This window comes from Cyprinus carpio, chromosome B24 (genome assembly GCF_018340385.1).
Source record: "Cyprinus carpio isolate SPL01 chromosome B24, ASM1834038v1, whole genome shotgun sequence".
Taxonomy (NCBI): domain Eukaryota; kingdom Metazoa; phylum Chordata; class Actinopteri; order Cypriniformes; family Cyprinidae; genus Cyprinus; species Cyprinus carpio.
The window spans coordinates 11774287-11786159 of NC_056620.1; the positions used below are offsets into that span (position 1 = coordinate 11774287).

Sequence of the window (11873 nt, forward strand, 5' to 3'; positions counted from 1 at the left end):
TCGTGGCACATTATTTCTTCTGCGCGGCTCCGTGTGCACGCAGTTCATTTCATTTTTTGGGTGAACTATCCCTTTAAGTACACAGTCTTGTACCTTTGTCTATTTGTCTGATTTTCAAATACTTTTCTGCTCTATGAAAAAGTTTGTAATGCTGTGATTCACCTCGTAGCTGGTTTGCTTAGTTCATGGCTCATAATGCTTTAACAAAGACCTTTTTTTTTAAAAAATCCCTATAGGGAAAATTAATGGAAAAAATGCTTCTGGAACCAATGATGGAATTTCCACCCCTTAATAATTGTTGCTTGGAGAATATGGATATACAGTGCCACCCATTAATATTGGCACCCTTGGTAAATATGAGCAAAAGGTGGCTGTGAAAATAAATCTGCATCTGCAATAAATCAGTTTATCCTTTTGATCTTTCATTCAAAAAATTTACAAAATTCTAACCTTTCATTGAAGTAAAACAATGGAAAATGGGGGAAACTCACATTATGAAATAATTTTTTTTCTCTGTAGTTCACGCTAGCCACAGTTATTGGCACGCAATTATTGCAACATCCTTTTGCCAAGATAACCGTTCTGAGTTTTCTCCTATAATGCCTGATGAGTTTGGAGAACACCTGACAAGAGATCAGAGACCATTCCTTCATCCAGAATCTCTCCAGATCCTTCAGAATACCAGCTCCATGTTGGTGCTTCTTCCAGGGTTCCCATGGGTCCTTGAAATCCTTGAAAGTTTGTGAATCTGAAAAAAAAAAACATCAAGGCCCTGGAAAGTTTTTGAAAATAAACATACATAGATACAGGTCCTTGAAAGTGCTTGAATTTATTTTGTGCAAGAAGTTTTCTGGAAAAAAAATCCATATTATTCCCTCTGGTTCGCTAATGTGTTATTTCGCCAACACTTTGTGGCCTATGCATACTAGCTTGCTTGATTTACATTAGTTACGCACATTTAGTTATGTTAAGTGTTACTTCGTGTTGTACATAGCCATGACGTTCACGCACACACGAAACTACTCAGACACACCGTGAAATTAATGTTGAATTGCTTTGCTTGTTAAGATAATGTAAACCCATAAGGCAAGAAAAACTTAAAAGCATATTCATATATTTTAAAACTTCTGGTTACAGTACATGAGCCTAAGCTCTTTTCAATAAAATCCATGCAAAAATAGGGTTGCTAACCGTTCAATATAATATGGAATTGTCCCGTATTTAAGGCATCAGAGAAGCGTTCCATATGAAAGATATACGATTTTCCTGTATTCGTAGGCATACGCCGTATGACCATCTAGACCATACAAATAACAAATGTATCATTCTTTTTGCACTAATCATTGTTTGAATTGCGAACATATCCACTCAAGGAAGACTTTAAGACCTTGCATAATCCTCTACCGCCTGGACACTTCCACTTCACTCGTGCTAACTGCAATCCCCTTCACCATCCGCGTTTTGATTTTGCCAAATCAGTTTGGGTGAATTCAAAGAAAGTGATTATTGATCATAAGCACAACATCCAGCTAGGCAAGAAAACATGCAATCTACCTTTAATAGAGAATAAAACAAAATTACACATTTTTAAAATATCAATCTCTATAACAATCCCAAACCTCCACCAAATCAATATCCAACAAAAAACAAAATCACCAAAATTAGCCCACACACTCCAAGTTCTCTTTAATTGAAAAATATTCATTTTCATGAATTCATAGGCTACATTGTTGCAATAACATTTTAAAACAAAAAATTAAATTTCATAAAAAAAAAAATTCATTAATTAAAAAATCATAAAAGATCATCAGTTATAATACCAAAAAATTTAATGGCATATTATATTTAATTTCACAGTATATTCACTTCCTAAATTACTACACTTGTGCAGTCACAATTCGACAGTGATAGAATTTACTGAAGCTGATGCTTTGTATATAACGTGTGGAATTTTTTGTATGACATTAAACTTTATTTTTTAAATAATTGTACATAGGTTAAGCAAAACAAATGTGATTCTTTCCGAGAAACTTTTATACACATAATTGACTGTAGCCACGGAAATGACACTATGTGCACTGTAAAAAAAGAAATCCGTAAAAAAAAGGCAGCTGTGGTTGCTAGTTTTTTATCGTAAAAAATACGGTAGCAACATTTTAGGTTTTAACTTAAATTTACAGTTAAATAATGCTAATAATAAATAATAAAATGTTAATATACCAACCTATTGAAGTACTGAAATCTTTTTTGTACTTTTGTAATACACTGATAACCACCAAATGCAGGTAGTTTAGGTTTAAGTTTAAGTTAGGTTTAAGTGGTGATGAAAAAGTCACATGATGAACCAAAGCCTATCACAAGCAGCTTTTAAATACTAAGAAATATAGAAGGTGCACAGTGTCATTCACCCAAACACTAAACAGCATCATTGTAACACACATGAAACTCAAATAATGCAATAAACATTCATTAATTAACATTTGCTGTAACACGCAACCCTAATATACAAAACTGATAAGAAAAAAATAAGAAGCAGCATAGTTATTTCAACAAAAAAAACATCAAATTTGAAATGTAACGCAGGGAATTCTGGGAATGTCAATTTATGGTTACTCACTGTAAATTATACGGTCTTATTCTACTTCCAAAAAAGCCGGTATACTACCGTAAAATTACATGTAATGTCCAATACAGTTTTTCGCCGTATATAGTAGGGGAATTTACTGTTAACTATTTAACAGGTTTTTACTGTAGCATTTTTACAGTCTTTTACTGTTAAATTCACGTCATTTTTTACAGCATCGTACAGAAAAAATATTTTGAGCGTCCCTTATTGTGTCCCTTATTTTCCTATAAAGAATCACAGGTGTCCCTTATTTTCATTTTCTGAAGTTGGCAACCCTAATGCAAAACTTAATATCACATCATTTTACAATACACTGTGTGCAGAATTATTAGGCAAATGAGTATTTTGACCACATCATCCTCTTTATGCATGTTGTCTTACTCCAAGCTGTATAGGCTCGAAAGCCTACTACCAATTAAGCATATTAGGTGATGTGCATCTCAGTAATGAGAAGGGGTGTGGTTTAATGACATCAACACCCTATATCAGGTGTGCATAATTATTAGGCAACTTCCTTTCCTTTGGCAAAATGGGTCAAAAGAAGGACTTGACAGGCTCCGAAAAGTCAAAAATAGTGAGATATCTTGCAGAGGGATGCAGCACTCTTAAAATTGCCAAGCTTCTGAAGCGTGATCATCGAACAATCAAGCGTTTCATTCAAAATAGCCAACAGGGTCTCAAGAAGCGTGTGGAAAAACCAAGGCGCAAAATAACTGCCCGTGAACTGAGAAAAGTCAAGCGTACAGCTGCCAAGATGCCACTTGCCACCAGTTTTTGACATATTTCAGAGCTGCAACATCACTGGAGTGCCCAAAAGCACAAGGTGTGCAATACTCAGAGACATGGCCAAGGTAAGAAAGGCTGAAAAAACGACCACCACTGAACAAGACACACATGCTGAAACGTCAAGACTGGGCAAAGAAATATCTCAAGACTGATTTTTCTAAGGTTTTATGGACTGATGAAATGAGAGTGAGTCTTGATGGGCCAGATGGATGGGCCCGTGGCTGGATCGGTAAAGGGCAGAGAGCTCCAGTCCGACTCAGACGCCAGCAAGGTGGAGGTGGAGTACTGGTTTGGGCTGCTATCATCAAAGATGAGCTTGTGGGGCCTTTTTCGGGTTGAGGATGGAGTCAAGCTCAACTCCCAGTCCTACTGCCAGTTTCTGGAAGACACCTTCTTCAAGCAGTGGTACAGGAAGAAGTCTGCATCCTTCAAGAAAAACATGATTTTCATGCAGGACAATGCTCCATCACACGCGTCCAAGTACTCCACAGCGTGGCTGGCAAGAAAGGGTCTAAAAGAAGAAAAACTAATGACTTGGCCTCCTTGTTCACCTGATCTGAACCCCATAGAGAACCTGTGGTCCATCATGAAATGTGAGATTTACAAGAAGGGAAAACAGTACACCTCTCTGAACAGTGTCTGGGAGGCTGTGGTTGCTGCTGCACGCAATGTTGATGGTGAACAGATCAAAACACTGACAGAATCCATGGATGGCAGGCTTTTGAGTGTCCTTGCAAAGAAAGGTGGCTATATTGGTCACTGATTTGTTTTTGTTTTGTTTTGTTTTTGAATGTCAGAAATGTATATTTGTGAATGTTGAGATGTTATATTGGTTTCACTGCTGAAAATAAATAATTGAAATGGGTATATATTTGTTTTTTGTTAAGTTGCCTAATAATTATGCACAGTAATAGTCATCTGCACACACAGATATCCTCCTAAAATAGCTACAACTAAAAACAAACTAAAAAACTACTTCCAAAAATATTCAGCTTTGATATTAATGAGTTTTTGGAATCATTGAGAACATGGTTGTTGTTCAAAAACAAAAATACACACAAAAAAAAAAAAATAAATATTAATTCTATTATAAATGTACAGTATAGGATATTACCGAATATTTTTTCAGTTTTATGCACAACAGAAATACGACAAATAGAATATCGGATCTCTGTCATAAGGCCAAAAAAAAGAAATGCACAAAAAATTGTTTATATATGTGTGTGTGTGTATGTATGTATGTATACGTATATATATGCTTTTTTGCATAGTTGTCTTTGACACATGAAAACTGTAACAATGTATCTTACAAGGTAACACGATGTAACCTTGCTCTCACTTGAAATGTGTCTCCACATAAAGTCCTTGAATTTGATGGTATTGGACCTGGAAAGTCCTTGAAAGGTCCTTGAATTTGAAGTTAACCAAGGTGTGGGAACCCTGTTCTTCTCTTCAGTTCACCTCACCCATTTTCTACAGAGTTCAGGTCAGGGAACTGAGACAGCCATGGCAGAAGCTTCATTCTGTGCTCAGTGACACATTTTTGTGTTGATTTTGATGTTTGTTTTGGATTCTTGTCTTGATGGAAGATCCAAACATGGTCCATTATAAGATTTCTTACAGAGGCAGTCAGGTTTAGACTTTTAATCTGTTGGTATTTGATAGAATCCATGATGCCATGTATCTGAACAAGATGTCCAGGACCTCCGGCAGAATAATAGGCCCATAACATTATTTAACCATGGACATGGGGTACTGTTTATCCCTGTTAGCACCACACCCATCTGGTGGGTTTGCAAAAAGCTCTTTTTTATGTTTCATCTGACCATAGAAGCCAGTGCCGTTTGAAGTTCCAGACATGCCTGTCATCTGAATATGCTAGAGTTTGTTTTTGGATGAGCCAGGAGTTTTTTTTCTTGAAACCCATTTAAACAACATGTGGTGATGTAGGGACTGTTTGATATATTTTTTAGGCTTTCTGACCCCAAGACTCAACTAATCTCTGCAATTCTCCAGCTGTAATCCTTGGAGAGTCCTTTCCACTCAAACTCTCCTCTTCACCGTGCATCAGGACGATACAGACACATGTCCTTTTACAGGCAGATTTGTAACATCTTTAGTTGATTGGAACTTCTTAATTATTGCCCTGGTAGTGGAAATGATGATTTTCAATGCTTTAGTTGTTTACTTACAGCCACTTTCTATTTTGTGAAGCTCAGCAATCTTGTTCAGTACATCAGAACTGTATTCTTTGGTTTTACTCCTTGTGATGGATGATTAAGGAAATCTGGCTTTTGTGTTCCCCATATTAATATTTCTATGGAACAGGAAGTCATGGCTAGATAATTTCATGTTCATAATCACCCTGGTGTGCTAAAAAAAAAAGTGTAAATATGAATAGGAATATACTTCAGAGATATTTTACTCATAAGAATTTCTAGGGGTGCCAGTAATGGTAGCCAACATGCATTGGAGATTAACATTTATTTCATAACGTGAGTTTCCCCTCACCTTCAGTTGTTTTACTTCAATGAAAGTTTACAATTCTGTGAATTTTTTTAATAAAAGATATATGATGCAGAATTATTTTTACAGCCACCTTTGCTCATATTTACCAAGGGTGCCAATATTAGTGGGCAGCAATGTACGAGGTAACATCATTTTAAAAGTGTAATTATTGACACTGTTAAAGTCATGTAAATTAATAAAATCTATGAGCATTTTTAATATGCATTTTTCTAGTTATGCCATGTTTAAAATATTTTATATAATTTTATAGAAACTGAAAAATTAAAAGAAAAAAAATATTTTTAAATCCTTATCTTTGATCCTAGTTAATTACTACTGGAAGAGTCTTGTGGCCTTAGAATATGATTGTGGACAGTCAATAACAGCCATTAAAAAGAAAAGGTTGAGAACCCCTGCCCTATGTAATTATGCTAGTTTAGCACTGCTTTTCATGTTGGTCATAAGTGGGCGGTACTTGGGACCAGACGTTATGCCACAAATCAAATGTCTACCTGCATAATAACAAAGCTGTTTTGTAATGCAGATCTAGCGTAATCCCGCTATGACTTCCTAGAGTTGTGGTTCCTCAGTCCACCCTGCATCCTCTGCCTCATCATCACTATTTTCAGCCCATCTGTGCACACACTTCCCTGCGGAACAAGCCGCCAGCTGAACAGCTACAAGCCCTAACCCGCATGACTCAGCCTGTGAAACCTTTAGAAATTTCATATCCTGCTTTTGGTTTTGTTTAATGGCTATACTTGATGAATATAAATCCAAGCACATGTAGAAAATGATGTAGAAAGAGGCTCTGATACTCAGACTGAGGGAGGTTGTAGGGAAATGTGTGGGTGTGTATGTTTTTGAGGTAGCAGACCTTGGGAATGTATGTAGAGTGGTTCGAGCTGCTCTGTGCAGCTGTGTCCTTCACTCACCCTCACGGAGCAGAGACCCTCCGGTCCTTTTTGAAGGTTTTTTTTTTTTTTAACTGGAACATACACAAGGGCAGACCACTTCAGTCGGTGAGAGAAAATGGTTGGAAATTGCACCGTGTCTAAATGTCAGTGGTCATGTGTTTGTGGGCAGGGCAATTATGGTAGTGATTTGCACACCAGATCACCAGAAACTTGCATACCATTTTGCACGAGTCCCAGTCCTCAATCATGAGTTCTGTGAATCTCTTTCAGAACTAGAACTTCAGATTCAGATCCATTTTTACCAGTGACTTGACAGCCACACCATGACATAACTGATTGTTAGCTACTTCTTTTACTTACTGACCTCAAACCATTAAACAGTAGTGCATGATATTTGTAAATAAAATAATTTTATTTCAGATAAAATATATAGCAGCTCTGCGACACAACAAATGTTGCCCATCAACTGAATTAAAAAATCACATTGAACACTTTCAGTATTGATAGGAATTTCGTTTTGTTGCATTGGATTAGCCAAATTGAGTTGCTTTTGTTTTGAAAACTACTTTTATCATGCTTCCTGGATAATGACATTAGTTGGATTGAAACCAGCAGGTTCAAGGGGCAGGTGCGGGCTGATTTTCTGGCTCAGAACAGCCTTTTACATTAGCATGTGTAACAGTGCCAGATTGGGTGGAAAAGAGAGACAATTTATGCTTATTAAATCTGTTACTCAATTGCTATAAACATTGGTGCGCTTAAAATTAGTAAATATTTGCAAATAATTAAATAAAAATGAAATAAGTGTTAAAAAGTATCACCATCTTTGTGTGCGCCAAGACCTCTTTCCCATGTGTGTTTGCAGAACTCTCTGACCCGCAGCGCGCCCCTCGTCAGTGAAGCTCAGGGCCGTAGTGGTGCTCGCTTCCACACTTCCTACGACAAGAGGTACGTCATCAAAACCATAAGCAGCGAGGACGTGGCTGAGATGCACAACATCCTCAAAAAGTACCACCAGGTGCGAACAAGCTCATACATTCCCCATGTTTACCAATCATTTGTACATTTACATGCACATTTCTTGTGAGCCAGGTATAATGTATTTTTAATGTCTTTTTTGACTGCAGTATATTGTGGAATGTCATGGTACCACACTGCTGCCACAGTTCCTAGGCATGTACCGCCTCACTGTAGATGGAGATGAGACTTATATGATAGTCACACGCAACGTTTTCAGTCACCGCTTGTCTGTGTATAAGAAATATGACCTGAAGGTAAGGATTATGAAAAATGATTGGCCAAGTCAAACCAGATGACCATGATATGGTTTGACATGTTCCAATTTTTCTTCTCTATAGGGATCTACTGTTGCCAGAGAGGCAAGTGACAAAGAAAAGGTCAGTTTCACCATCAAACACAAAAATCTGTTCTGAATCTGATCTTTTTTCTTGGTTTTCTGTGTGTAGAGTGTATTGTATGTGAGGTTTCATTGCTTGTGTGTTTGAAGATGGTTCTTTCTGTAGTGGCTAATTATTTGTCACTTCAAGCACCTTAATTTACTGTGAAGCAGAGCGTGAGTATGAGAGTGAGGCGTGCTTGTTTTAGAGCGTCTGTGTGATTATCGGGTGCACAGATGTAGGCCTAGATCTATCCTATACTTAGTGTGTCAAGGTGAAGCAGAGTCCATGGTGCTTTTTTAAGCTATGGAGATTAAAGGAAGAGGCTGTAAGCCTCAGTAGCATCAACACTGGCACTGAAAATAAAACGGATGATTTAATGACCGTGGTTGGGCCGTGTACCTGTTCACAAGGTACCAGAACTTAACAAAGAAGAAATATGAAAGTTAGTTATGTATCCTTGTAATTTCACATGTCTGTCTATTATTAGGCATCATGTTCCCCCAGAGGGAACTGCAGAAAAAAAAAAATCTAAATATTATAAAAACTGAAACTAAATTATATAATTAAATAATATCAACTATTATATATAATCAATCTAATTTAATATTAAAAATTTTTTTAATAATATATATTCTGAAAACTAGTCTTATGACACAATTTTGCATCAAATTTATCGTCGTTTTAGACATTTCTACTGAAAAACAAGACCAAAATGCTGATTAGAGAAATTATTAGTTAAGATTTTGCAGCCCATCTCTCATCTGTCACACAGATCTACTGTCACTGTAAAATCGAATGTCTGAATAAATGCTGAGCCTGTTGCTGTTCTGTTACAGGCCAATTGTAGCTTTACAAAACAAAAGAGGAGTAGAAAGAAGAGTTCCTGTTCTTCATTTGCTCTGTTAGTTTTCTAAGAAAAGCCTTTTTTAATATTGTGCCTGTACATGTGTTGGTACAAATGTGGACTTTGAAGTAGCTTTCTTGGAAATATTTGCAAATCAAATATTTATGTGTTCTTGTTTTTTCTTAAATGTGTAACTTTATTATTCTCACAACAACTTGTATCATTGAGATACTTTTGTGAGGTTTACAGCCACAAATACTTTTTCTCTTAAATGTAAGTCAAACACTCTTGTAAAACAAGCTTGAGCCGTTTCTCAGGTTTAGAGTTCTCATCTCAAGCCATGGTATTCTGGCAGTTACCCTAGAAAAGGTTTTTAATTACGTTTTGTTTGTTATAGAGGCGATGGTTCAAAGTAGATTTAAATATTTTTCTTTCTTCTGCTATTTTAATGTTTTCAACATGAGAATAGCATTAGAAGCTGTCATAGCATTAAGAAACAAACAAATGAACTAAGCTGGCATACACTATAATTTGATTCAGTCCTCCCGCAGGTTAAAAATTTCTCCTTTCGCTCAATTCCAGCCTACAGTCTTAGAAAAAAAAAGGTACGAAAGTATGAAGCTGTCACTGGGGCAGTACTCTAAGCAAAAAGTTACATCTTTGTACCTGATTTACCCATAAGTGGTACATATTAATACCTTAAAGGTACTTTTCAAGTGGCATTCACAAGTCATTTTACTTTTATAATGTGACATATTTCTGAATGAATAAAAAATAGGCTCTTTGACAGGTGTTTGGAAGGTAGGGGTTAAACAATAAAGAATGTGCATTAAACTTTAATGGATGCAAACCATTTAATCAGTGCCCTCCCATAGATGTCTGTTCACTTACAGTGCTTTCCTCAACCAGTGCTCTTCAACCCATTAACATGGCACACTTCGGCTGTCTTTCCTCTAGATTTCACAATAATATGATACTGTAGGTGTATGTTTGCTTTTGAAAGTTGGGAAATCTGCAAATGTTAGAGGTTGTTAAAGTCCATTAGTAAGGTTTTTACTGGAGTCTGGAGCAAGGATACCAAATAAGCTAATTACGCAGAATTGCTGGAGTCGGTTCATTCTGGAAGTTTAAATCACCCCAGAGGAAATATTTTCACCTGCATTCCTTTTCAATAGTTCGAGCGAGCCGTAAAAATCTATTACTTAATTATTGAATAGTAATTACTTACAGCTGTTCATATTGAGTTTTTGTGATGTCAATGCAGCGTCATTAATGCTGTATATGAAAGCTCATTTCATTTGTAGGCCGTTCTGAATATCTCTAAACACATCAGCTGCTAGTTAAGCTGTTTTTGAGGGTCCCTGGACACTACATGCAGCTGAACATGCCAAACAGGCTTTTTCTAATGAAGCTAGAGCACCCCCTGCTGCACCCTGTGATATTACATGACATGACCAGCACTTCAGGACCTGAATTCATTTTAATGTTAATGATCAACCTCTTTTGAAGCCCTTGAAAGTGTCTGCAAGCATAAGTAAGCCTTTTTAACACACTAAATGTTGTTTCCCCCAGGCTAAAGAACTCCCCACATTCAAAGATAATGACTTCATCAACGATGGACAGAAAATATACATCGATGAAGAGAGTAAGAAAACCTTCCTCGATAAGCTACGGAAGGACGTGGAGGTAAAAGATTTAGAAAAATTTGTTTTTCCACTCTGTTTGCCTGCTATGGATACAATGACTGATTTATCTTGAATACTCACTTTGTCGCTTCCTTCCTCTTTCTGTTTACTATTAATCTGTTGTTTTTTTCCCTCCCTCATCTCTCTGTCTAGTTCCTTGCTTTGCTGAAGTTGATGGACTACAGTCTTCTGGTTGGGATCCATGATGTGGAAAGGGCAGAACAAGAGGAGGTGGAGAGTGAAGATAATGAAGGAGAAGAGGAAGGAGAGAGTGATGGAGGCATTATCGGCACTCCTCCTGACAGTCCCAGCAACACTCTGGACAGCGCTAAACCACTCTCACCGGGAGACTTCGACCCCAGTATTGACGTCTATGCCATCAAAAGCCATGACAGTGAGTGGGGCAGGAAGCATATGTGTTGTCTTATTGAAATGGGTTCTGTGCATATATTTCCCTGTATGTGATAAATACACTTTTGAACATATATACTATATACCAAATCTTAAAGTTAGAATGAAATCAAAAGTGGCCCCGTTTCCTCTCTTAATGCATGTCCCTGTGGTTATTGTGAACAATTCATCCATGCATGATATTCTTAAAATAAAAAATAAAAATGAGTTTCCTCCTTGGATGATGTCATCAAGAGAGGTAGGTGGTGAAAATAATTTTAATAGTCATGCCTCCATTCTGGTACGTAATAGGCACCTTCCACAATCCACTCAATTCTTGATTGATAAGCTAAGACCCATCCTACTTTTTCTGCAGTGTGTCACATTTCATGTTCTGTTTCCATAAATGATAAATGTAACTTTTTTCCTCCAGATTCTCCCAGAAAGGAGGTCTACTTTATGGCTGTTATTGACATCCTGCAGCATTATGATGCCAAGAAAAAGGCCGCTCATGCAGCCAAGACAGTAAAGCATGGGGTGAGTGCTTTGACACATATATCACTGTAAAATTATACATACTGTATACTATATATAAATCTTATTACCATGTATTTAGTTATTCAGGTAACTTCAGTATTGACATTGTTATATAATGTTAGTAAACCAATGTACTTGAACTAGCAAAATCTGCTTTTTACTTTACAGTGTACCAATTAC

At 36.8% G+C, this 11873-nt stretch overlaps 1 protein-coding gene across 1 annotated transcript in view; it reads left to right on the plus strand.

The window, feature by feature from the left end:
- The window catches only part of pip4k2aa (phosphatidylinositol-5-phosphate 4-kinase, type II, alpha a), a 32270-nt gene that overhangs the window by 17376 nt on the left and 3021 nt on the right, over positions 1-11873 (plus strand). The window contains exons 4-9 of the mRNA XM_042752436.1: positions 7703-7855; positions 7965-8111; positions 8196-8234; positions 10654-10767; positions 10920-11160; positions 11590-11693. Coding sequence (XP_042608370.1) covers positions 7703-7855; positions 7965-8111; positions 8196-8234; positions 10654-10767; positions 10920-11160; positions 11590-11693 — 798 coding nt within the window. The remainder of the gene's footprint in view (positions 1-7702; positions 7856-7964; positions 8112-8195; positions 8235-10653; positions 10768-10919; positions 11161-11589; positions 11694-11873) is intronic.